The sequence below is a fragment of the Daldinia loculata genome (genome assembly GCF_022478755.1).
Source record: "Daldinia loculata strain CBS 113971 unplaced genomic scaffold F4817scaffold_117, whole genome shotgun sequence".
Classification (NCBI taxonomy): Eukaryota; Fungi; Ascomycota; class Sordariomycetes; order Xylariales; family Hypoxylaceae; genus Daldinia; species Daldinia loculata.
Window position 1 is genome coordinate 31191 of NW_026054971.1, and position 24088 is coordinate 55278.

At 48.3% G+C, this 24088-nt stretch overlaps 8 protein-coding genes and 1 non-coding gene across 9 annotated transcripts; 5 read left to right on the forward strand and 4 right to left on the reverse strand.

Annotated features, from left to right (window-relative positions):
• The first annotated feature begins 22 nt into the window (after positions 1-22).
• Positions 23-4184, forward strand: F4817DRAFT_354758 (uncharacterized protein). Its single transcript, XM_049305569.1, has 5 exons — positions 23-615; positions 676-1032; positions 1089-1257; positions 1525-1554; positions 1608-4184. Exons 1-5 carry the CDS (start codon positions 190-192, stop codon positions 3878-3880), a joined length of 3255 nt encoding a protein of 1084 aa, XP_049153527.1. The 5' UTR covers positions 23-189; the 3' UTR covers positions 3881-4184.
• On the forward strand, positions 4185-6232 carry F4817DRAFT_354761 (aminotransferase class I and II). The gene is made up of 5 exons (XM_049305570.1): positions 4185-4929; positions 4981-5150; positions 5210-5425; positions 5477-5578; positions 5641-6232. Exons 1-5 carry the CDS (start codon positions 4412-4414, stop codon positions 6033-6035), a joined length of 1401 nt encoding a protein of 466 aa, XP_049153528.1. The 5' UTR covers positions 4185-4411; the 3' UTR covers positions 6036-6232.
• Positions 6233-6434: 202 nt separating this feature from the next.
• F4817DRAFT_321468 (aldehyde dehydrogenase) lies at positions 6435-8022 on the reverse strand (the record flags this gene model as incomplete). Its single annotated transcript, XM_049301291.1, has 3 exons — positions 6435-6718; positions 6812-7600; positions 7653-8022. The coding sequence occupies 3 exons, from the start codon at positions 8020-8022 to the stop codon at positions 6435-6437; spliced, it is 1443 nt and encodes a 480-aa protein (XP_049153529.1).
• A 1341-nt stretch (positions 8023-9363) lies between these two features.
• Positions 9364-14001, forward strand: F4817DRAFT_30780 (xanthine dehydrogenase). The gene is made up of 3 exons (XM_049299875.1): positions 9364-9717; positions 9777-11981; positions 12038-14001. The coding sequence occupies exons 1-3, from the start codon at positions 9530-9532 to the stop codon at positions 13764-13766; spliced, it is 4122 nt and encodes a 1373-aa protein (XP_049153530.1). The 5' UTR covers positions 9364-9529; the 3' UTR covers positions 13767-14001.
• A 1-nt stretch (position 14002) lies between these two features.
• F4817DRAFT_30731 (NAD(P)-binding protein) lies at positions 14003-15371 on the forward strand. The gene has a single exon (XM_049299867.1). The coding sequence runs from the start codon at positions 14291-14293 to the stop codon at positions 15323-15325; it is 1035 nt and encodes a 344-aa protein (XP_049153531.1). The 5' UTR covers positions 14003-14290; the 3' UTR covers positions 15326-15371.
• Positions 15372-15755: 384 nt separating this feature from the next.
• On the reverse strand, positions 15756-16929 carry F4817DRAFT_30690 (uncharacterized protein). Its single transcript, XM_049299862.1, has 4 exons — positions 16467-16929; positions 16286-16408; positions 15849-16160; positions 15756-15771 (listed from the first exon to the last, which is right to left on the reverse strand). Exons 1-3 carry the CDS (start codon positions 16493-16495, stop codon positions 15959-15961), a joined length of 354 nt encoding a protein of 117 aa, XP_049153532.1. The 5' UTR covers positions 16496-16929; the 3' UTR covers positions 15756-15771; positions 15849-15958.
• F4817DRAFT_t163 lies at positions 15822-15893 on the forward strand. The gene has a single exon. It is a non-coding gene; the product is annotated as a tRNA-Glu (tRNA).
• A 241-nt stretch (positions 16930-17170) lies between the features above and the next one.
• On the reverse strand, positions 17171-20414 carry F4817DRAFT_362788 (SPO22-domain-containing protein; the record flags this gene model as incomplete). Its single annotated transcript, XM_049306569.1, has 10 exons — positions 17171-17377; positions 17441-17616; positions 17665-17742; positions 17785-18231; positions 18279-18706; positions 18760-18887; positions 18946-19683; positions 19737-19888; positions 19951-20307; positions 20354-20414. The coding sequence occupies 10 exons, from the start codon at positions 20412-20414 to the stop codon at positions 17171-17173; spliced, it is 2772 nt and encodes a 923-aa protein (XP_049153533.1).
• A 327-nt stretch (positions 20415-20741) lies between these two features.
• F4817DRAFT_354799 (uncharacterized protein) lies at positions 20742-23242 on the reverse strand. Its single transcript, XM_049305571.1, has 6 exons — positions 23086-23242; positions 22791-22808; positions 22362-22689; positions 21541-22292; positions 21290-21486; positions 20742-21213 (listed from the first exon to the last, which is right to left on the reverse strand). Exons 2-6 carry the CDS (start codon positions 22803-22805, stop codon positions 21162-21164), a joined length of 1344 nt encoding a protein of 447 aa, XP_049153534.1. The 5' UTR covers positions 22806-22808; positions 23086-23242; the 3' UTR covers positions 20742-21161.
• Between the last annotated feature and the right edge of the window lie 846 nt (positions 23243-24088).

Here is a 24088-nt window from a genome sequence, read left to right on the forward strand (position 1 = left end):
GTACCTAGGTAGGCAATTAATACATTCCTCTATCCTTCTATTTGTACCTTTGCAGAGCACCGTAAATACATTGTCCTTTCGACCCAACAAGAACCTTTATGATTAGGTATATATAAAATTGGTCCTTGTAGTACCAATTAGTATCTAGAGCCATATGATCACCGATCATTTCCTAATATTTGTGTTATTATGCCTAAGTTTTTCTCCCGCTTCTCCCTCTCCTTCCGCAGGCATAATTGGAAAGGAAAGAAAAAGGAAGCTCGGGCTGCAGATGGAGGCAACGTTAATGAGCTTTCGAACGCTGAAGAACAGTTGGATATGTCACCTGGCGGTGGCACTGGGGCGCTGGAATCCTTTGACGATTGTGAAGCGCCTGACAGCGGAATTGATCTCGTCTTCGTCCATGGACTGCATGGATCCCGAATGAAGACCTGGTCTAAAGATGGTGTCTTCTGGCCCCGAGATCTGCTCAAGGATGATCTAAAGAATGCTCGTGTGATCACATGGGGCTATGATGCGAATATTGCCAATGCCTTCTCCTATGCAAGTAAGGAGAGTCTCTTTGGCCATTCTAATACATTATTAAGTGACTTGGCCGACCTAAGGCGAGACGTTGTATGTCCTTCCTTGTGACTGCTAGAACATTATTACATGAGACTAACCGCGGACGATCAGACCAGGCCCATCGTATTTATCTGCCATAGCCTTGGGGGTGTCGTTGTTAAAGAAGCTCTAAATTCCTCCAATATCTACCGAAGCCACGGGAGACACCCTGCCCTTGGCGAAATTTCCGCCAAAACCGCAGGTGTGGTTTTCATGGGAACACCGCATCGAGGTAGCGATAAGGCGCCATATGCCGAAATTGCGGCGAGCGCTGCGAGCTTGTCGTTTCGACAACCGAATAAGGAGCTTCTCGGGGTTCTGAAGCCCAACCAGGATGCCCTTGAGAAGCAACAGGATCTTTTCATGTCAGTTTCAAAGGATATGTATATTGTTTGCCTTAGGGAGGAACTCCCAACCGCAGTAGGCATGGTATTATCTACCCGCACAAGTACCTCCGCTTCATTTATTAACATCTAATGGATTAGATCGTCCCAAAAGACTCTGCCTCTTATCAAGGGCATAACGTAATCAGCAATTCAATTCATGCAAATCATATGGATATGGTCAAGTTCTCATCGAAAGACGCCGGCTATAAGAGAGTGCTTGGTCATATTAAGAATGTCCGTGACTTTAAGAAACCCGAGTCCGACCAAGGTATGTCACGCGACAGCTTTCCTTAATCTTAGCGAATAACAATTTCAAGTTCCAACTACCATGTCTGCTACCTCTTCAGTTGGAACTGCTTAGTTCTTCGGAGGATATTTGTAGTTTGGCATATATCCGCAGAATCCATATGTGGTATAACTTTAATTGGCGTTTTTTACGCGGAAGGGTTTATATAAATGTGACTGTGATGTGGAATTACAGTAGTTTTCTCTTTATTTATATGTATATGATAATACGAAAGCTGACATTCACAAGACAATGAAACGCTTGAATCTCAGAAAGATGGTATGTCTATTCATACCCCTTATATAATTTCGATCTTTTCTAATATGTGGTAGATATACTGGAAGAATTGCGATTCACTACGATCAATACTCGAGAATATAGTATAGAGGATGCCTATACAAATACTTGTTCCTGGATTCTAGATGGCGAACCGGAAGAAAACAAAGCATCCGCCAACCCATGCAAATTTATGTCTTGGCTTCAAAGCGACGAGACTTTCCATTGGATTAGTGGCAAAGCTGGGTGCGGGAAATCTACTTTGATGAAGTACGCATATCGTGACGAAAGGACCGAAGCGACACTCCGAAACTCCCAATGGGCCAAAGACAAAGAATTAATCTTAATGGGACATTTCTTTTTTGAGCTCGGCGACGCGGACCAAAGCTCTAGGGAAGGGATGCTTCAAACTTTCCTGTATCAAGTGCTGGAAAGCCGACGTGAACTTATTCCAAAAGTTTTCTCCGGGCTGAATCTATTTGGACCCAAAAAACGCCCATTGCCAAAGGACTTTCTCAGTTGGAACGATCTTAAAAAAGCGTTCATGTCCATGTTAAACCATCTTCAAGACTCCAGGATTTGCGTTTTTCTAGACGGTCTAGACGAGTACCGTATGGCAGACAGAAAAAACGATTACACCGAAGAAGAACTTGATCTAGTTTACGAAGACAATGATCAGGACGAATCGTGGGGCCGGAGCAAGTGGATAACCGATGGTCATAAGGAGATCGCCGAGTTTATTCATAGTCTCCGGACTATCAAGAACGTGAAGGTGTGCTTTTCCAGCAGGGAGTTGAACGTGTTCGAACAAGAGTTCAGAGGCTTCCCCAGAATAAAGGTTCATGAACACACAGCCGACTCCATTGCTCAGTATTGCGAGGGCTTTTTGACCGATAAGATACCACAGCTTTCAGACATACCGAAATTCGCGTCCGAGATCACAAGAAAGGCACGTGGAATATTTATTTGGGTTCGCCTGGTTATTGAAATTATAATTGACAAATTTCGCGACGGTGGCTACGAGCATGAGCTCCATAAGGCCATAAATGGTCTTCCTGAGAGACTTGGTGGGAAAACTGGTCTTTATATGCGCATGATGGAGAACATTGAGCGAGAATATCTACCAGAATCGAAAAGACTATTCGATTTGGTTGCAAGGTGGCCTAAAATATCTTATAGGGAACTCAGTCTCGACATCATAACTCTATTCTCAGCAGAACGTTGGCATTCCAAAGGCGATAGCCAAGAAGCGCTGAAAGCCAAGAGTAACGAATATCCAAGGAAAACTTGGGAAGAATTACAGCCAGACTGTGACAGGTTGCAGAAACGCCTGAGGGCACGATGCGCTGGTCTATTGGAAGGGACAATGAAGGTGCAATTCATGCACCAGACGGCAAAGCAATTCTTATCCCGAAAGTATGTGCAGAATAAAATCTTCCCGAACGCCGCTGGGTATGCTATACCTAACGTTGACTTGGCTCTGATGAGTGGGCTTATCCGACGTCTGAAATATTGTTCCGAAGCTGTAATCAACTTCGACAGTTCTATCGATCTCTCCAACCTTCGTGTCGACGGCGCCTATATTCCTCAGATTACTGTAAACCTACTCACCTCTATATTCATATGCGCTAGAATGGAATCCTTCAAAGCAAATGATCTCATGGGTGATATCCGCTACTCTTATATAAAGCTTCTTGACGAACTAGACGACGTCGGGAGTAAACTCATAAGGAGCGATATGAGTAGTTTAGAATTATGCTGGACCGATGTTTTATATATGGGATCGAGTCGGTATGGAATAGTGAGGATAAAAAGCTTTTTGCAACTTACATCCTTGCTTAGACTACTTCCATACGTGGCAGCCAAAATAAAAGAGGAAACTTCTAGAGGCCAACTGGAATCTCTCCTACCACAGCTATCCCGGTATAGCAGACTTAGAATGAGGCACGACTGGGAAATAATAGTTCCGAATGATTTTAGAGCCCTACCAGCTATTTTTGAGATGATATTCGAAAAAGGTGTTGACCCAAATTGCTTGGATACTGAGACTCCTCCCACAGCCTCATCAAATCGCTACACTGTTTGGGAGATGCATCTCCAACGCTCTGAGAAACGTCCTGTACGGTCGGATTATGAGGAGTGGATCGCTTCAACGAAGATTTTCCTCAAGTACGGGGCCGATCCAACGATAAATAGGGCAGAATTGGAGCATCATACAGTTGAGGATAGCATCAAATATGTTTGCTCTGAATATCTTTATTTAGCAGAAGAGAAGGGCGAGCTATTGAGGCTATTGAACGAAGCGAAGGAAAGATGGAAAGCTAAGTAGTTCTATGCCCGAGTTTTACGAGGCTAATTGTATAAAAAAAATTTCCCTTGAAGGATATTGTTCTCAACCGTGATAAGAAAGTTAAATATCAGGGCGTTGAACCCGTGTAGCTATTTGTGAGAGGCTTTAGCTTGTAAAAAAAAAAATGATGAGGTGCGAGGTGTGGGAGTTGAACGTACGGTTTATTAGAACGTGGGTAAAACTCGGGGTATTGTGTTACCACAAGGGCGCTAATGTTTTGAGTGCTCGGCGCAGAAATGACGTGACGTTTTAGTAGCTGCAGCTGCTCAAGCGAATTTGGAGTACCTATCGCAGTTCCAATTACAGGGCGCCGATTACGGAACAGTCCATTATGAACTCTCTGTAAGGAAAGAGATATCATATAATAAAATAAAATAAAATAAAAATACACTAGAGAAACCCCTTTTACTTTTAATACTAGTTGGCAAATCAGAACAGAACAGAGAAGTAGGGGATTGGGGACTTTAATGTGCACGTGAGATATTTGATATACGGCGCACGTTTGCATACATGCATTGCTTCTCTCGCCTGAGGTCTTATCCCAGACTATTCTACACAAAGACACCCTACATCAGCAGCGCGCATCGGGGATTCGCTACCAGAAACCGGGGTTTCCATTCAACAACTATGTCAGCACAACTTCCACCTAAGCTCAAGCCTGCCGCTCGCGTTGCAGGCCAAAGACAGGATGTCTGGTCTATCGTCAACGAGGCGGCTGCGGCCTCTCCAAAGCAGCCCATCGTGAATATGGGACAGGGCTTCTTCGGCTATAACCCGCCGCCCTTCATTATCAATGCCGCCAAGTCGGCTTTGGACCGAGTGGACTGCAACCAGTACAGTCCTACGAAGGGTAGACCGCGACTAAAGAAGGCTATCGCAGATGCCTACGAACCCTTCTGGGGACGGAAGCTCAACCCGGAGACTGAGGTTACTATCACCACCGGAGCGAATGAAGGCATGCTGAGTGCATTCATGGCATTCATTGAACCTGGCGATGAGGTCATTATTTTTGAGCCGTTCTTTGACCAGTGAGTCATTTCCCCTATATCAAGACAATCCGTTTGCCAACTATGGTCTAGATACATCAGCAACATTGAGATGCCTGGTGGGAAGATTGTATATGTCCCCCTACACCCGCCGAAAGATGGAGCTACGCGCACGTCGTCGTCTGCTGAGTGGACCGTCGACTTTGACGAGCTTGAGAAGGCTATTACGCCCAAGACGAAAATGATTGTCATTAATACGCCTCGTCAGTATTCCACTCTTTAAGTCTAGTAACATAAAATAGTTAACTAATAACTCTCCCAGATAACCCCGTTGGCAAGGTCTTCTCGAAAGCAGAACTTCAGAGAATAGGAGATATTTGTGTCAAGAATGAGATTATCATCCTTTCCGACGAGGTGTACGACCGCCTTTACTACACACCCTTTACGAGGATCGCAACACTCTCGCCTGAGATCGAGAAGTTAACACTGACCGTCGGCTCGGCTGGTAAAAACTTCTATGCCACTGGATGGCGAGTCGGTATGTTATATGTAAAACTTCTGCTCGTGATCTATCACTGACAAGACACAGGTTGGCTTATGGGTCCCGAACATCTGATCCGCTACGTCTCCGCAGCCCACACGCGCATCTGCTACTCGTCCGTTTCGCCATTGCAAGAAGCTTGCGCAGTCGGTACGTCCAAACTACTCCCCCTGATTTTAACACGTGACAGACATATATACTAACCCACCTAGGCTTCGAGCAAGCCGAAGCCGAAGGATTCTGGGAAGAGACGGTCCGGGACATGAAAAGCAAGATGAAGCTATTCAACGAAGTATGGGACGAGCTAGGCCTGCCATACACAGACCCTGAGGGCGGGTACTTCGTGATGGTGAACATGCAGAAGGTCAAGCTGCCGGAGAACTACCCGTTCCCGCCACACGTGGCGAGCCGACCGCGCGACTTCAAGCTCTCCTGGTTCCTGATCCAAGAGGTTGGTGTTGCTGCCATTCCGCCTACGGAGTTTTACACCGACTCTAATGCGCATATTGCGGAGGATTATATCCGGTTTGCGGTGTGCAAGGAGGATCATATTTTAGAGACGGCGAAGGAGCGGCTTAGGGGGTTGAAGAAGTACATAGAGAGTTAGAGGGTGGAGTCTGCTGGGAGATGCGATAGATTTGCAAGGCGATAGATTTATCAAGATACGTTAAAGTTAAAGTATGGCGATGAGTGTTTTAGGTGCTGAGTGAACCCTGCGTCCGGAATATTCGATCGACTGGTTGGTCACCCGTATCTACCTGGTACGCATTAGCCAGCAACAACTGCGGGAGTATGGCACTAATATATGGTAATCGCGAATGATTTATATATAGGTAAGTATATGTGTATATATATCCCTCTACAGTATACTATACCACAAATATTTACAGAAAGTCTAGCCCGCTCTATACACAATAAAGGAACCTTCTTCCGCCATCCTCCTCTTCTTTCTCTCCCATTCTTCACCCCCCAATAAAGATCACCTACTTACTCCCCTACCAACCGCCTACTTGGCGATCTGCAGACTCTGCGTATGGCAATAATGCAGCAGACCCTGCTTTCCGAGCTCTCCGCCAAAACCGCTAAGCTTCCAGCCGCCGAAGAAACCGGCGTGGTGTGGCCGCTCGAACTGGTTGATCCACACGGTTCCCGACTCGAGCTGTCGCGCGATGCGCTGCGCGCGGTCGAGGTCAGGGGTGTATACCGAGGCGCCGAGTCCGGCGTTGTCTAGGTTTGCGCGGGCGATCACGTCGTCTTCTGAGGACCAGGACATTACGGGGACGATGGGGGCTGCGAAGGGTTAATCAGGCTTGGTTTCTTGGATGTGTAGGATAATGAAAAAAAGGGGCTAAGGGAATGCATGGGTGAATTCTCGTAGCTTACCGAATTGTTCTTCCCTAACGATCAGGGAGTCCTCAGGCGGCTTCGAGACAATAGTCGGGGGCAGCCAGAACCCCTTCTCAGTCGGCCGGACCTCGCCGCCCGTAACAATCTTATACCCGTTCTTCTTGCAATCCTCAATAATTCCCACCGCACGTTCGTAATTAACGCGGTTCGACAGCGGGCCAAAAGCAACGGACTCATCGTCGTCGACAGCGAATTTCTTCGACTCCTCGATGAGCTTTTCCAGGAAGCGGTCGTACAGGGACTCGTGGACGTAGATGCGCTTCGACGCGACGCACACCTGGCCGGCGTGGAACAAAGCGCCGGTAGCAACCTGGGGCACGACCTTATCGAGGTCGACGTCGTCGCACACGATGCAGGCGTTGTTGCCCGCGAGCTCGAGGATCAGCTTCTTCAGGGTGCCGGCGCAGTTGCGCAGGATGCGCTGGCCGACGGCGATGGTGCCCGTGAAGCTGATGTGGTGGATGCCCGGGTGCAGCGTCATCTGCTCGCCGAGGTCGGCGCCGCCGTTGACGGCTTGGAAGACGCCGGGGGGTAGGACCGACTGCGCTAGCTCGCAGAACTTGAGCAGCGAGTAGGGCGTGAAGGGGGAGGGCTTGATGATGCAGCAGTTGCCCGTGGCGAGCGCGGAGACGATCTTGACTGTTGATAGGATTAGGGGGAAGTTCCAGGGGGAGATGGCGCCGAGCACGCCGATGGGCGCGTGGGTTGCTATGATACGGATTGTGTCGTCTTCGTATTGGAGCTCGTCTTCGAGGGTTACGCTTTCTTGATGGGTGTGTAAGTTAGTGCACGATAAGGGGGAGTCGGTGGTGCATACTGTAATACTCGAAATGCCATGCTGCCCTCTCAACATCGAATTTCGACATGAGCCTAGACTTGCCAGTTTCCTTCATCTGGACCTCGGTTAGGATATCTAGGTTCTCGAGAATAATGTTGGCTACATCGTGAACGGCCTTCTGGCGCTCGGCCACAGTGCTCTTCTTCCACGTCTTGAAAGCCCGGTTGGCCGCCTCGACGGCATCGTCTAGGTCCTTCGTCGATGCGATAGGGGCGTCCCAGAGAGGCTCTTCCGTGCGGGGATCGATGACCTGGTGATGATCCTTGGAGGTGCGGGGTTTTCCGTCGATGATGTTGTAGAATTGGAAGGCGGATTGCCCATTCGAGCCGTTTGTCTCGAGAGAAGGCATCTTGGCTTACAACGGCAACGGTAGCTGTACAAGACGCGTGTTTCGTATGTCGAACAAATAACCTGATCACCACATGTAGCGAGCAGAGAGCACAATAATACAGAAGTCGTAAGGAAAGGATAAAAGTATCTCTACTTTAGCCACGTGGGCAAAGCAGACAGACTGCCATCTATCCGCATGGCTATTTTTGCCATATATACTACCGGTATGCGGTAAGGTAGGATGAGGGGTTAATAGTGTTTGAATGAATTGCCGGTGTTTTAGGGCTGGTACACTCTTCCATATGAGGGTAAGGCTCCGGGAAAAGTCCCCAAAAGCTCTCTAGGGTAGGATGATCTCGACGTTGCTTGGGGGTTCTTCTGGGCTCGAGTTAGCGACGGCTTGTGATATGCTCGGTAATACTAATGTTACAGCAGCACGAAAATAATAACAGTGATCCGAGGTAATGATTTAAATTCGATCTTTATATTTAATTGATTATGAGAATATGCTATGAGGTGTCTGTCATGTTGATTTATACCGTATTAGTTGACGAGAACAGCTGAACTTGACTATAGAATCAGTCAAGACCGAGAAAATTAGATGAAACGTGATCAACACTTGGATGTTCGGCAACTGTTTGGCGCGCTCTTGGCTTCTGTCTAACCTAGTCAGATCCAGACCCTTTAGTTTGCGGGGTGACTAGGAATGTCTCCTGTGAGGTGGAAGCGGCTAGTTATAGTTGAAGTCGTATAACTATGTAGGAAACGAAGGGTCTTATAGTTCCCCTTTAGACTAAGCTGGGTAACAAGCTATATACAATGACGTACTAAACCAGTCTTGCCCTCCGAGTATTTCGAGAATGAAGCTAGAAAGAAAAGATCGCGGAAGTCGGAGTCAGCCGAGGTTGTGGATACGCAGCTAGATCCTTAGATAAGGCTAACGGCGCTACGTAATACGTACATGTAGCTCTACAGCGATAAGCTAGTACCCCGCAGCTGACCGGCTTTAGTTAGCCCCTAGGAAGTCGCGGGTTTATACTCCTAAGTTGCATATCTCAAACCGTTGTGACTTCTTCTTCTTCATATCTGATTCGATATGACTTTCCTCTAATTCGCCCCTCCATGTCATATGTATCAAATGGCGGCTCAGTTATCAACTTTCCGCTTGTCATTACTGGTTCACCGAACCTCTAGATTGGGCACCGGCGAATGAAAGACCAGTCAGACTTTAAGTCACGATAAACGTAGATTGCCACCCAACTAAGGTGTAGAAGTGCAGCACTTGTTCTACTTGTTTACAACACAGTTTAAGCCATCATACTCTCTTCTCACCATTGTCTCAGTAAATCATTCAGGCCAAAAGCTTCAAGACTTATTATTTCTCTTTCCCGGCCTCGACAATCCAACTGTTAATAGCTGAGTCGATGTGTAGCAATATCCAGCATTGCCCTAGATACCTATGTGAAATATCAACTTTACGGTATCATCTGTTAAAGCTACGCAATTAAGGGGGGAGTTTTGACATCATGGCTCCAATTGCCATCTCCCCCGAAAGAGATCCGGCACTGCCAGGTGGGGAATCCGGACTAACTGCGGTGTACGATGATACCATTCGTTTCTTCCTTAATGGTACTCGTGTGGTTCTCGACGATATCGACCCAGAAGTTACGCTGCTCGAATACTTAAGAGGAATAGGTTTAACTGGAACAAAACTGTAAGTCCGGACTGCGTTCGACTCTGTCAGATTAACCAATGCTGATAGCTGGAGCGTAGGGGTTGCGGTGAAGGCGGGTGTGGCGCCTGTACAGTCGTAGTGAGCCAATATAACCCGACGACCAAGCAGATATACCATGCTAGTGTTAACGCCTGTTTGGCACCGCTTGCCAGTGTAGACGGCAAGCATGTTATCACAATTGAAGGCATAGGAAACGTTAAGCAACCCCATCCGGCACAGGAACGTATTGCCAAGGGCAATGGAAGCCAATGCGGATTTTGCACTCCGGGGATTGTTATGAGTTTGTACGCTCTGTTGAGAAATAACGAGAGCCCTACAGAACATGACATCGAAGAAGCTTTCGACGGTAACCTCTGCCGATGTACTGGTTATCGCCCAATATTAGACGCCGCTCAGACCTTTAGCGCCGGAAATGCGTGTGGTAAAAGCACTGCGAATGGCGGCTCAGGTTGCTGCATGGAAAATAGCGACGGTTCCAAAGGTGCGAACGGAGGGTGTTGTAAGAGCAAGGATCTCAGCGATGGACAGCCCATCAAAAAATTCACACCACCAGGATTTATCGAATACAAGCCAGACACCGAACTCATCTTCCCGCCGTCACTGAAGAAACATGTATTTAAGCCCCTATCCTTCGGGAATAAAAGGAAGAGGTGGTATCGACCTGTTACGCTGGAACAGTTACTGGAGATAAAGAGCGTCTATCCTAATGCGAAGATCATCGGCGGGAGTACGGAAACGCAAATTGAGATCAAGTTTAAGGCTCTGCAATATCCGGTTTCGGTATTCGTCGGAGACATCCCCGAGCTGCGGCAGTATTCTTTCAAGGAAGACCACCTTGAGATCGGCGGGAACGTCGTGCTCACTGACCTTGAGAATATCTGCCAGGAAGCCGTTAAGCATTATGGAGAAGTAAGGGGCCAAGTGTTCCAAGCTATGTACAAGCAAATCAAGTACTTCGCTGGACGGCAAATCAGAAATGTCGGTACCCCTGCTGGGAATTTAGTTACAGCTTCGCCCATCTCTGATTTAAATCCCGTATTCATGGCAGCAGACTGCGTTCTGGTCGCTAAATCTCTGAATAAAGAGATTGAACTACCCATGGCATCGTTTTTCAGGGGTTATCGCAGGACAGCCCTAGAACAAGACGCAATTCTTGCATCTATCCGCATTCCCGTAACTCGCGAGAAGGGAGAATATTTCAGAGCCTACAAGCAGGCAAAACGCAAGGATGATGATATTGCTATTGTTACAGGAGCGTTACATGTCAGACTAGACCAGAAAGGTGTCGTTGAGCATTGTAATCTGGTTTATGGCGGCATGGCGCCCTCTACTGTCGCAGCAAAGAAAGCCAATGAGTATCTCAGGGGCAAATTATTCGCTCATCCCGATACGCTAGAAGGTGTTATGAATGCACTCGAGTCCGATTTTGATCTCGTATTTAGTGTTCCCGGAGGCATGGCTTCGTATCGAAAGTCGCTGGCACTTGGTTTCTTTTACCGATTCTATCACGACGTGTTGTCGGGTATTAACATAGAAAGTGAACACGGTGATAGTCAAGCCGTCGAGGAGCTCGAAAGAGCTTTATCATCTGGTTGGAAGGACCATGAGGCAACTTCTAGTTACATTAAGGGGCCCTTAGGAAAAGCCGATAACCACGTGGCGGCTCTTAAGCAGAGTACAGGAGAAGCGCAGTATACAGACGATATCCCGCCGCTCAAGAACGAACTATACGCATGTCTAGTGTTGTCTACGAGGGCGCACGCAAAGATCAAATCAATTGATTATTCTGCGGCGTTGGATATCCCAGGTGTAATAGATATCGTTGATAAGAATGACTTGCACAACCCTGAGCACAACAAATGGGGTGCGCCTAATTTTGACGACCTGTTCTTTGTCGAAGATGAGGTTTTCACTGCCGGTCAGCCAATCGCCATCGTATTAGCTACCTCGCAGGCAAGGGCAGCACAGGGAGTCAGGGCCGTGAAGATCGAGTATGAAGATCTCCCTGCCATTTTCACTATTGAGGAGGCAATCGAAAAGGAGAGCTTCCACAAATACTTTCGATATATCAAGAAAGGAGACGCGGAAGAGGCTTTCAAACATTGCGACTATACCTTCACAGGTGTCGCGCGAATGGGAGGCCAAGAACACTTCTACCTGGAAACAAATGCGTGCCTGGCCATACCCAAACCCGAAGATGGTGAGATGGAAATTTGGACCAGCAGTCAAAATCCCACCGAAAGGTACGTTTTTTTATGATATTCCACACTGGGGGTTTGATAAGCTGACTTCCTCCCAGCCAGGCGTACGCATCTAAGATTCTTGGTGTACAGTCAAATAAAGTGGTAGCTCGCGTCAAGCGTCTTGGTGGCGGCTTCGGCGGGAAGGAAACCAGATGTGTCCATCTCAGCACTATTTGCGCATTGGCTGCGCAAAAGACTAAGCGGCCTGTCAGATGTATGCTCAACCGAGATGAAGATATGGTATTATCTGGTCAACGGCACCCTTTCCTCGCTAAGTGGAAAGTGGGTGTGAATAAAGACGGCAAACTCCAAGCTCTTGACATGGACGTCTTCGCAAATGCTGGCTGGTCGTTCGACTTGAGTCCCGCCGTGTGCGAACGCTCCCTAAGCCATAGCGATGGCTGCTACAAGGTCCCAAACGTTCACGTTCGCGGGCGGCTATGCAAAACCAACACTATGTCTAACACGGCCTTCCGTGGCTTTGGTGGGCCTCAAGGCTTATTCTTCGCCGAGTGCTACATGTCTGAAGTTGCTGACCGTCTCGGTATACCAGTTGAGAGGTTCCGGGAAATCAATTTCTACAAAGCCAACGAGGAGACTCACTTTAACCAACCCCTTCAAGACTGGCACGTACCTCTGATGTATAAGCAGGTTCAGGAGGAGTCGGACTACGCCGCCCGCCGCAAAGCCGTTGAGGCATTCAACGCGGAACACAAATGGCGTAAACGGGGACTAGCACTAATTCCCACGAAATTTGGTATCTCCTTTACCGCTCTTTGGTTGAACCAGGCCGGGGCCTTGGTGCATATCTATCACGACGGATCGGTTCTAGTCGCGCACGGCGGTACAGAGATGGGCCAGGGGTTGCATACTAAGATAATCACAATTGCAGCGCAAGCGCTCCAGGTACCGAAAGAGGACGTACATATTTCGGAGACGTCCACTATGACGGTAGCAAATACGTCTCCTACCGCCGCCTCGGCGTCGTCCGATCTAAATGGTTATGCCGTCTGGAATGCCTGCGAACAGATCAACGAACGGCTTGCACCGTATAGGAAGAAGTTAGGGCCTCAAGCTACCATGAAGGAGCTTGCCCACGCAGCCTATTTTGACCGTGTGAACCTAAGCGCTAATGGGTATTATAAGACACCAGAAATTGGGTATACGTGGGGTGAGAATACCGGAAAGATGTTCTTCTACTTTACTCAAGGCGTTACGGCAGCCGAGGTTGAGGTTGACTGTCTAACTGGTACTTGGACGTGCTTGCGCGCCGATATCAAGATGGATGTAGGACGGTCGATCAACCCCTCGATCGATTATGGTCAAATCGAGGGCGCATTCACCCAAGGCCTAGGCCTGTTCACCATGGAGGAGAGTCTATGGTTGCGCAATGGTCCGATGGCTGGTAACTTATTTACGAAGGGGCCGGGTGCATATAAGATCCCAGGATTCCGCGACATACCCCAGGTTTTCAACGTCAGTTTGCTAAAGGGCGTGACATGGGAGAACCTGCGCACCATCCAGCGTAGCAGAGGTGTTGGCGAGCCGCCCCTATTCATGGGTAGTGCGGTATTCTTTGCGATCCGTGACGCACTCAAGGCAGCGCGTGCGGACTACGGGGTGAAGGCTAAGCTGTTTTCCCAAGGAGGCGAGGATGATGGATTGCTAAGGCTCGAGAGCCCAGCTACTCCCGAGAGGATCAGGCTTTCGTGTGTCGATCCTATAATGGAGCGGGCTAGAGTGATACCGAAGGAAGGTGAGAAGAGCTTCTTCGTTGCTATTTAGGCGTGTGAAGGTATTCGAGATTGCAGGTCTCTAGACGAGCATGATAAAATGAACGTACATAGCGTTGTTAGCTTGCGTTTGTATTCTGCGGGCCAAGTATTGAGCTCTAGCATAGTTGACTCGGGCAATAAATCGATGAATTAGAACGTCATTTATCGATTCTTCACTACCCCTTTTCTATATTATCTCATTTTTCTTGGTGATCATAAATAAAACTTGAAAATCGGCAGAAATGTTTCTTCAGGCAATACTACTATAGCTCGGATTCTCAAGACAGTCCTAGTCGTATACGACCCACCTTGGAATTAAAGCCGAAATGAAACTACCGATTATAAATATAAACCGATCTCGATTAGCTTCCATGACGTTTCGATATCGTTTAAGTCCGTCAAATATGCCTCCACTATAGCTTATAAATGCTACGAATAAACTCCGATTAATAAACGAATATAGAATATAAATATACTCACCAGTACCTTTACAGACTTATAAAATAAAATAAAATAAAATAAAACAACACCATCATGTCCACGATAGCAATAGCAGGCGCCTCAGGCAAACTAGGCGGCGCAACGCTCTCCGCGCTGCTCGCGCACAACCTCATCCCCGCATCCTCCATCATCGCATTAACCTCCTCCCACCCCGGCTCATCTACATTCGCCACCCTAGCCGCCACCGCCCCCGGGCTCCAAGTACGCCACGCCAGCTTCGAGGACCCCGCGTCGTTCGAGCAGGCGTTAGCCGGCGTAGACAGGTTCTTCCTAGTGTCGACGCCGCATGTACAACTAGATTACGATAGGCTTGTTCAGGAGGGCGACGGGGACGGGAAGAAGAAATGGGTCGAGGTACCGGATGGCGAGGGCCGCGAGCGCCACCATCGCGTTGCTGTCGATGCTGCGGTGAAGGCTGGGGTGAGGTGTATATGCTACTCGAGTCTGGCGTTCGCGTACGACCCGCAGAGGAAAGCCGGGAAGAGCACTAGTAAAGCGGGCGTTATGCGCGCGCATCTACGCACGGAGGCGTATCTGGCGCGGTTGCGCGACGAGGGCAGACTTGAAAATGTGACGGTTATTAGAGAGGGGCTGTACGCCGAGTCCTGGCCCTTGTACCTGGGGTACTTCGCGCCCGACGGCGCCGACGACCGGCGCGAAGTCCTACTCGCGGGGGACGGGAAGGTGAGCTGGACGGCGATTCGGGATCTGGGTATTGCTAGCGCGGTGGTTCTCACCGCGCCAAGCGGGGAGTTTGGCAACCGCTTGTTTTACCTGTCGACCAGAGCCCGTACGGCGAAGAATCTGGCTGAGATAGCGGGGCTGGTGGGCGCGGCTCGGGGGCGGGAGGTTGGTGTGAGGGTTGTGGGGAGGAGGGAGCACGAGAGGTATTATGTGGAAGAGCGGGGGTTGGATGCGGCGGCGGTTAGGTGGTGGGCTGGTACGTATGAGGCGTTGGAGGAGGGGGAGTGCGAGGTTGATGATGGGATGTTGGAGGAGCTGTTGGGGCGTGTGGGGGTGAAGCCGGAGGGGGTGGAGGAGGTGGTGAGGAGGATGGTTAAGGGGTAAGGGGTAAGTGGTAAGAGGCCAGTATAGAGAGGAGAGGATGAGAGGGCTGGTGTTAGTTACTATTGAGTATGATTCTGGGTGATAGTTGAGTTTAGGGGGGCAAGATAAAAGTCTGTGTCGAAGAAACTATTGGATTATCTCGGGGTAAATAGGGGGTTGTATGTATTCGATAGAACAACATGCAATACCCTCCCTCTGAGTCTAACTGACAGTGAGATTCTTCTAACATATTCAAGTCGAAAGGTAGAATCGACAACAACATCAGAAGAACAATCCCGGCACCACCATCTCCAGTCATATACATAATTAATTCACTTAGGTACGCAGCAAACAAACACCACCAAACCAATCAAATGCGGATCCACTCCCAGCCAATAAACCCACCATCCGCCATCCACCCGCCGCCCACAAACCGCCGCTAATATAAAAAACAATAAGACACAAGACTAGAACCACGCACCGTCAAGTCAATAATAACTCACGACAGTGACACAAGTCCGGTATAGTGTAACGGCTAACATACCTCGTTTTCACCGAGGAGCTCGGGGTTCGATTCCCCGTACCGGAGACCAATTTCTCTTTTCTTTTTCTTTTCTTTTTTATTTGTTCCCTCCTCTCCTCTCCTCTCCTCTCCTATCCTTTCGTAGGATCATGTCCCCAATTCTTCAAGCTCCTCGCACTCTTACTCCCCGGGTCCCGTTTCGCCCTGTCCTCCTGCGCAAGATGCCGCTTACAATACGCGACGACGCGACGCATGTGGTCCATGTCGTCCTGTTCGTATTTCTGCGAGTCCTTATCTGGATTCTTCTTTAGGATCTCCATGATCTTGCGCCCGCTTTCTTTCAGTCAGATGTGATTTCCCAAGGTAGGTTTATACGTCTGCGTGAGGCGGGTCGAACGCGAAAGGAAACGAAGACAGGATGTTATGATGGCGGCAAAGGAGTATGAGAGAAGGAATACCTCTCGTGCCCGATTGTCTCCCCCGAGCCGTCATCCTTGCCCCAGCCCGCTGACTCTGATGACTCCTCTTTGAGCCAGGTCTCGAGGTCCGAGGCCGACATGTTGACGAGGTCGTTGAACTCCCTGGCAGTGAAATCCATTATCAGTACCACGAAGGTCCCAGCAAAGACCAAAGACTTACTCGATAACAGTCTGCTTGTCCTTCACCATTGTAGCCGTGCCAAACTAATCTCCTGAGAATCTAGACGGTAACCTCGATATCAATGGCATCGAAATATAAATGCGACGGGCATTTTGCCCCTTGTTGGTGATGCGAAATACTCTTAAGCCATGGCTTAAGGTCAACCGTATCGAAGACGTCATGACTACGCTCCTTTGACTATCGTGATGTAGTACTTTTTAAATATGTGCACTTGTACGGTCCTAGAAGAAAAAGAAAAGAAAAATTGGTTATATCAAGAACAATGGCAGCATTATGCAGAGCGATCGGCAAGTATCGATTATATTTGAGCGATTGATTTACGCCACATCTCTATACAGAAACGGCATTATCATTATATCAAAAGTTTACAAGCTTCTATAGCCAGGTAGAAATATGAATCGTCACTGCATAGGATCCCAATGTCTAAAGTTAACTAATCTAGATAGATATTTGCCTGTTTTCATTTTTTGAAACTTGCATTTTAATAAGTTGCCTTAGCTAGATTCTATCAGCCGTTAAAGCTACCTACCTCCTAGCACGCTGAATGCTATGAACATATTTACGTCCAAGGAATAATGGAACTTTACATGGGCTTCTTGGTGCTGCCCATCGTGGAATTAATTACGGGAAGCCAGGGACATAGCTAGCTAGCTGCGGGATCTGGCAACGAATATTATGAAGCATCATGAATCCCATTTGAGACTGATTTGCCTCTTCTGAAGCTCTCGCTCCAGGTCGCCACCATCTTCATGGTAATGTGCCAATGTGAGCGCATGCGCGATCCATTGCTTACTGAGCTCATCTTCATTGATCCCGTATAGGTCGACACCGTGGTTGAATGCTGTCGTTGTGAACCATTCAACCTCGAGAGACGGAATGGGGTTTTCGCTCTATGACCATGTTTAGTAAAATCACTTACCTTCTGTAACACTGTGACCGAAAGGAGAACGTACGCCTGCGCATTGCTTCACAAGCCTACAGATGTCCTCCATAATCTTCAGGGGATATTCCGGTTCTGAAGCGAGAGTAGCCCTGAGTAAACATCGCAGGTATTTCGCGAGCTTCTCGTTATCGAAATGTTCAAGCGAAAATATCTGGTTTATAATCTTGCGCAGCGTAGAATATAGTACTACCGTCCGTTAGAAAAAGCAATGCCTCCGCCGCAGCAAATCCGTACCTTGTCCAGGGACAGACTCGGCTCGGAGGACACAATCTGCCATCGCTTGAAATATGGATAGATTATTGCAAGTTTTAGCTTTTAATAAGATCTCTGACAAGTCATCCTATGACTTGAGACAGATAGCCCCTTCAAAATCGAAGACGAGAAGGGTTGAAAGCTTCATTCGTAGGTCGTTCTTGGACACTTCATCTAGGCCGTTTAGTCGAGCCTCTAGTTCTTCGTCAAAACCCTTGACATGATTGCGCATCAAGAGATAGTCTTGGAGCTGCGTTTCGATGCTGTCTTCAGATCGGGCTAGGGCGATGTGCACCGTTGCCATTAGAAAATGACAGAACATCGCGCGTAGTGATAGATCCTCAGCTGCTTGAATTGGTATGTCCTGAGGATATTGAGAGATGATTGAAAGGCAGCACCGAAAGATGCGAATACTTTGCCGAGGCTGCCAAATATTGATGTTTTTGACACCTAGATTATAGGCGTTTTTACCAAACCAATCTAGTTCTTCTACCGTAAATATTTTATCGCCGTTACTATTCCGCGGGTCTCGCTGTATGGCTGGTACGACTGAGCAATTTAGTATAACCCGATAGATCCATGCGTGAGAAACTTACCCCCTTCGAAGACTTGGCAGAGATCATCTATTAACAAGCTACGGTCAGAATCCTTGTGGTCTTTTTCGTTCATAAGTGATGTCTCGAGGCGTATGACAACCCGAAGCAACGCCGGCAGATGAACAGCATCCGAAGAGCTGTATTCGGACTTCTGTATCAAATGCTTCAACGCCTCGATCGCACACATTTTGTCTTCCGCTTCCTGCGCGTCTATGCAACACGCGTACAGGTACTGAGGATCTTTTGACGAGGCTTCGCTAATGTGTCTTAAACAGTCAGAGGCCATTCCGCGATCTCCGCACCTCAGAGCTAATTTATACGCGAGGTATAACGTCATTGGCTCAAGTTTGGTTGAGTCACTCATAGATTGGAAGATCTCTGCGGCATTGTCCAAGTTGTTTCTTTGAAGGGCGCAGCACACCAATTTCCTGTTTTCGTCAGACAGAACATATTATTACACACCTAGGCTGTTAGAGCCTACCTAGTGATCTTTGCTGTATTCGCCGGACCCGAATTACGAAGAGCTGGATGCATGGCTACGTGGCACCATTTCTCTGTAATATCTAGCTCTCCTTGACTGAATGAGGCATCAACCCTTTTCCATATGAGCTATTAATAATTAGCGCACGTCCGAAAGGGATGAAGATAGGTTTGGTGGCTGGCTGACTATTTGTATGGCGAGAACAGCAGCAGCTGACAATGAGTTTTTTAGTTTGGCCTCGACATTATCAAATATGGTTCCGAGTTCTTGTATTGTTTCGTGAGTGTCCCGATGTGTTGTTGCCATCTGCGTGTAAAGCACGATGGCCCGTTCCACCCAGGTGTCCTGTTGGGTGGGCAATACTCTCAATGTTATAAATTCGCCGAGAACGGAGGAGGCCAGGCTCGGACTCTTATCGTCTAGCTTACGTATATGGTGTATCATAAGATTGAAGCTTGATTCTGAGACTTCAGGGCTCCTGATCATCCGCCGAAGGATACCGGCATATGCATTGCTGTCGAATACTTCGGCTGGTGAGCTGAGTAGGAGTTCCAGCCTAAGTAGAAGGACAACAAGCTTGTCACCGAGCTCGGATTCAACGTAACAGACATGATTTTCAGCCTTTTTGAAGCCTTCGGTCGTATTTAAATTCAAATATGCGCGAATGAGCGCCTGGGACACTGCTAGCCTCAACTCGATAACCTCTCTTGGTAGCTGTTCGAGGTCTTGGCTGTTGATGAATTCGTAAGCCCGTTCTAACCACTTTACTGCCAGCGAGAAGTTCTTCTTCGCTGTTAAGTCTTTACCAATCTCAAAAAATGAGTCGGCAAAATTCTCTGCCGATGCTGGGTTTATAGTATGTTTGCAGTCTTGTACCTTTTCGTATAGATGGTCCGCCACGTCAAGGCGGTCTTCTTTCCAGGCCTTCTAGGGTTGTCAGCAGCTGAACGAGGGGTAAATAGTAATATGCGGCTTACCAGAACTATACGAAGTGTAAAATACTCTGCCTCTAGCTTCCTGCAGGCGCGAGACTCCTCGTCTGGCAGCTTCGCCTGCAGATTCTGCAACAACCCGTTATATTCCGCGGCCTTCTGCAGAACCATGAGCGCAAACTTGAGCTCACCGTCCACTACGCCAGTGTCAGTAAAACATGCAGCTCTGCAACTGTGGTGGGACAGAGATGCAATATACCAATACAAGATCTGCCGGTTTTGATTGCCAATTTTTCCAAGCGGAGGAGATCACCCGGGGTGTTATGATCACCCCATTGCGCCAGCGCCAGGATTAGGAACGAGAATACCCGGCAGAAAGTTAGGAGCCTCTTTCTCGCTGATGATACTTCACTCCCGTCTTCGCGTTTAATCTGAACACACCAGTTCCAAAGATCTGTGCCGGCGCTATCTAGCTGTGCATGACGATGCGAGCCGGGAGATTTAAGAGAGTAGGACTTGATAGCGTTGATCTGATTCTCTAACTCGTCAACTTGACTATTCAGCGCTTTTTCATCATTCTTGCTAGGCAACTGCTTCTGGAGATCATGACAGAAAGCTTAGGGAGTCAGTATACGTCCCTAAACGGCACGGAGAATACGGACATATGATAGACTTGATACGCTTATCTCGGGCAGAATGTGACGAATTCGCGGAGGTATCCATGCTGACACACCGGGAACCCGAAGGTCCGATATAGAGAGGCCGACCAATATATTGAGATGTGCTGCAATGTGGCTTTGTTTGATGCAGTCTTGGTGGGTATAGATACTACCTACTGAACCCTCTTGGGGGCTGGTTAAGGAAGATGGTGACGATGACTACATTCGGATCAGTGCGTAAGCGACGGTTAGATCGGTTAGCGACGAGAAAAGGCCACCTCGAAAGAGCTTCGGATCTCGATAGCTTGCCTAGGGGGTTTGCTAAAGGGGTATCACCATCGAAAAAAAACGGGAGGTCTTGAGTCGATTGGTAGAGGTGGAAAAAAAAAAGTATGAAAGCTATTTAGTGGAATTCTATTTGTCTTTGCTCCAAAAGTCTATGGTCAGGTACGAAAAGGTAGTGTTGTACTTTACTTTCCAATCCGGGGAAGTCGTAGCAGAAAGATCCAATAGCACCTTCCAAACCTAGTGGGATACCATCGCTGCTTCCGTCTCTCCTTCTTAGTGCCCCGAAACATAATACCTCTACCAATAGTAAGTACCGCTACTAGACATGACGTGGCCCCTGAAGCTCTTGGATAAGAATGCATCTATCATATCTTGAAATAGCCAACAACGTTTGTAAATTACCCATCACTATGCCATTGATATAACGTATAAGAGGTAGTTAATGCGAAAATAATACCTGCTTGATGCCCAAATAGAAGTTATTCGAATACCGACTAATATCCTATAGAGATATGATATGCTTCTAAGAATGCGAAGGGTCATGCGGAAGGAAATTGCCAACGATGAGGCTGGGTCTGTATGAGTAGAAATGGTGGTTAGCGGTATTCGTGCATCTAAACTACTTTGCCTAGGCCGAGGCTCGCTACTCACATCTTGTGATCGTCCCTACGTATCATAAATGAAAAACAGCAGTTAATGATCGGATCGTTCGATCGGTCATCTGGGGTCTTCAAAGCACACGCCGTTAGAAGCGTGTCGTGCGCTGCGTCGAACGCGATAGTGCCAAATTCTTCCCAGTATCGTACGAGCGACTCTTCTGTCAGTATTTCGTGCAGCGAAATTTTACCCTATACGTAGAGTTGATTAGCAGACTTCTCGGTCGTTATTAGAATAATGCATACGTCTCGTAGCTTATCTACCGGAACATGGATAAGTTCGGCCATCTCCTTGTTGCCCCTGAAGATCTCCCCGGTCCGTCTCCAGCAGCAAGCCGGAACCGCCATAGCTGCGAAGACTCGGTCATATTCTAGCAGGGTTTTCTCGAACCACATCTCTACGTAGACAAGTTCGATATCTGTAAGTCCCTGCACCTTCTCTCGGAACTTGGGTCGAAAGCGATCCAGCTGTCGTAGGATCTTCTGCTTCGACGCGGGAGCAATATGACTATCCATGTACGACGACAACCGAGCGTAGCCTTTGATGTAATTGAACGGCTTTAGAAGGCCCGCATTGTATTTGGCCTTCATCACACTATGCATGCGCGCCTCTGGCGTGTCGTTGCCTGATGGATCCGCCGCTTGGAGATAGAATTCACGCGTCTTGTCTGCTGAGATGGCACTGGAGCCGGCCTGTTCCGTGCTTGGCGGAGGCATGGAGCCAGCCTGCATCGAATTCGTAGATAGAATGTTGCTATTGTTGCCAGCCACGAAGCTCGCCATTTCGGACTGATTAGGTTGCGACTGGTTATTCCTGAACAGCAGATTCTGGTCGTCCGGCAGGTTCCCCGCGTCATCGAGGAGGCTAGTGTTCAGAAAATCATTGAGCAGATTAAATTCGTGGGAGACTTCTGGGGCAAGCATATATTGAGGATGGTAGTGATGCATATCGTGGAATTGATTTTGGGCGGATAGCCAGGCATCAGAGAACCCACCGACTACGAGATCAATTCAGCTTTTTTTGCCCCTAGCCAGCACGACGTTCACAAGGGTTTTACAAAACCTACATTGGTTCATATTGCTGCCAGAGCCATTGGCCTGCATACTGGAGACCGGATTCGGTGACACAAGCTGTAGGGGGTTTGCCTGACCTAGTGCAGCTGCACCAAAACCTTGCTTAGGCCTTTGAGCTGCTCCAGTTCCGTCGAATGACGGTGGTGCCATAGCAGCGGCGCTCTGATCTATTGAATTCTGCGGTAGCTCGGGCTGGATCTCCGACTCTTCGTGTCCAGCCGCACCGGGGGTGCCTTTGAGCTTCTTTGAATCCGGATCCCGGGGCTCATCATGGCATAGATGGCCAATATTTCGCTTGATACATCTCGTGCATGGTCTCTCCTGTTCAATAGGGGTAAGGCCCCGGTTAATCTTGGCTCATGCAAACCTGGACAACGCCCCCAAGCCATAGGCACAGAAAAGTAGGAACAGATCTTACATACGAGATCGCAAGTCATATGCTATAAGCCCGGAAATATTGGTATTAGCCAAGTACTTTGTGAAGCCCAACAACACGCACGAACGCGCGCACGCGCACAGATACGCACGCACAAATACTAGAAAAGACTCGGGCGCATCGCCCGTGACATCAGCAACCTAGGCGGTTGCAGTTGGGAAAAAAATAACCCATCCGTATAAACAAGGGGGGAGGGGCGCCAGCATTTCTACATGCGTAGATACGCAGACGTGGAACCAATGAATTAGAGCGTCTGACAAACTTGCTAAATGAGGACTTACAGATCGACGGCAGTATACACAAGCTGTAGGAACGCGCGACCAAAATTAGCCCACAGGACAGATAGATACGACGAAGACGGCATCGAGGTGAGTTAGGGTAATATTGGAATATTTAGAAGAATGGTACGGCATACCATGGTTTACCTTGCGCCTCTTCTTGGGGCTCTTATTGGTATTGTCAGGGGGTGTGGTGGTGGTTGAGGTCGTAGGGGTGTCGTCCTTAGACCTGGCGTCGCTGTCGGGCCTCTTGTCCTTGGCGTGGCTGCCATTGCTTTCCATGACTGCGTCCTACCTACTTGAGATGTTATCGGGACTGGTGTATGTGAGAGGCTCCCATTGGGTCCTCGGGTTACGCAATGGACATGTAGTTCGCGGACAATCGAGTTAGCTGCCGGCGGCTTTGTGCAGGACCAAGAGATGATTTGTTCAAGGGGTTCCGAAGAGAGGCTGCTGGTCGGCGACGAACACTGCTGAGAGGGCGTCTGGGAATGACGGGCAAGATTTGGGGGGTGCGTATCGCGATCGACAAAGAGGAAATCTTGCCGGACCGAAGAGATGTCGGCGTCCACGTGTGATCCAAGACCGCACACAATCAGGTACTAGATTGATTACCTTTCCTCCTTATCCAAACAAGACAAAGTCTCGGTTGCGATCGCGGCAGAACGAGACTTGAGTTGAGGTGTGTGTTGAACGTAGACGTGGGTCAAGCTTTCAAGCTAAGGTAAAGCTCAAAAAAATTGTTGCCAAAGTACAAATTTCAAATGTTTTCTACTAAAATAAATTCCTCCAACGTTGGCCCAACTTTATCCTCAACGCTCCTCCTTCCTTTGTTTTTTTCCCGTTCTGAGTACTGGAAAAGGAAGGAATGAATAACATGACATGAATGGCCTCGACGTTGATTCGGGCAATCACGCTTCAGGCGCAAGACCAACGAGGCCAATGGCGAGGGTCACAAGAACCCGGGTCCATCTTAATCCAGTAGGATGAAGCCATGAGAGCCGAG

Excerpts from the sequence above, each read along its gene's own strand:
- F4817DRAFT_354758 (XM_049305569.1), top strand. The coding sequence starts at position 190 with ATGCCTAAGTTTTTCTCCCGCTTCTCCCTCTCCTTCCGCAGGCATAAT. Across the intron at positions 1,033-1,088 it reads TCCCAACCGCAGTAGGCATG|ATCGTCCCAAAAGACTCTGC; the intron begins GTATTATCTACC and ends CTAATGGATTAG. Across the intron at positions 1,258-1,524 it reads GAAACCCGAGTCCGACCAAG|ACAATGAAACGCTTGAATCT; the intron begins GTATGTCACGCG and ends GACATTCACAAG.
- F4817DRAFT_354761 (XM_049305570.1), top strand. The coding sequence starts at position 4,412 with ATGCATTGCTTCTCTCGCCTGAGGTCTTATCCCAGACTATTCTACACA. Across the intron at positions 5,426-5,476 it reads TGCCACTGGATGGCGAGTCG|GTTGGCTTATGGGTCCCGAA; the intron begins GTATGTTATATG and ends GACAAGACACAG. Across the intron at positions 5,579-5,640 it reads GCAAGAAGCTTGCGCAGTCG|GCTTCGAGCAAGCCGAAGCC; the intron begins GTACGTCCAAAC and ends TAACCCACCTAG.
- F4817DRAFT_30780 (XM_049299875.1), top strand. The coding sequence starts at position 9,530 with ATGGCTCCAATTGCCATCTCCCCCGAAAGAGATCCGGCACTGCCAGGT. Across the intron at positions 9,718-9,776 it reads GGTTTAACTGGAACAAAACT|GGGTTGCGGTGAAGGCGGGT; the intron begins GTAAGTCCGGAC and ends GCTGGAGCGTAG. Across the intron at positions 11,982-12,037 it reads AGTCAAAATCCCACCGAAAG|CCAGGCGTACGCATCTAAGA; the intron begins GTACGTTTTTTT and ends ACTTCCTCCCAG.
- F4817DRAFT_30731 (XM_049299867.1), top strand. The coding sequence starts at position 14,291 with ATGTCCACGATAGCAATAGCAGGCGCCTCAGGCAAACTAGGCGGCGCA.
- F4817DRAFT_30690 (XM_049299862.1), bottom strand. The coding sequence starts at position 16,495 with ATGGTGAAGGACAAGCAGACTGTTATCGA. Across the intron at positions 16,409-16,466 it reads GACAAGCAGACTGTTATCGA|GGAGTTCAACGACCTCGTCA; the intron begins GTAAGTCTTTGG and ends TTTCACTGCCAG. Across the intron at positions 16,161-16,285 it reads GAGACAATCGGGCACGAGAG|CGGGCGCAAGATCATGGAGA; the intron begins GTATTCCTTCTC and ends ACTGAAAGAAAG.
- F4817DRAFT_354799 (XM_049305571.1), bottom strand. Across the intron at positions 21,487-21,540 it reads CGGTAGATAAGCTACGAGAC|GGTAAAATTTCGCTGCACGA; the intron begins GTATGCATTATT and ends CTCTACGTATAG. Across the intron at positions 21,214-21,289 it reads CGTAGGGACGATCACAAGAT|ACCCAGCCTCATCGTTGGCA; the intron begins GTGAGTAGCGAG and ends CTACTCATACAG.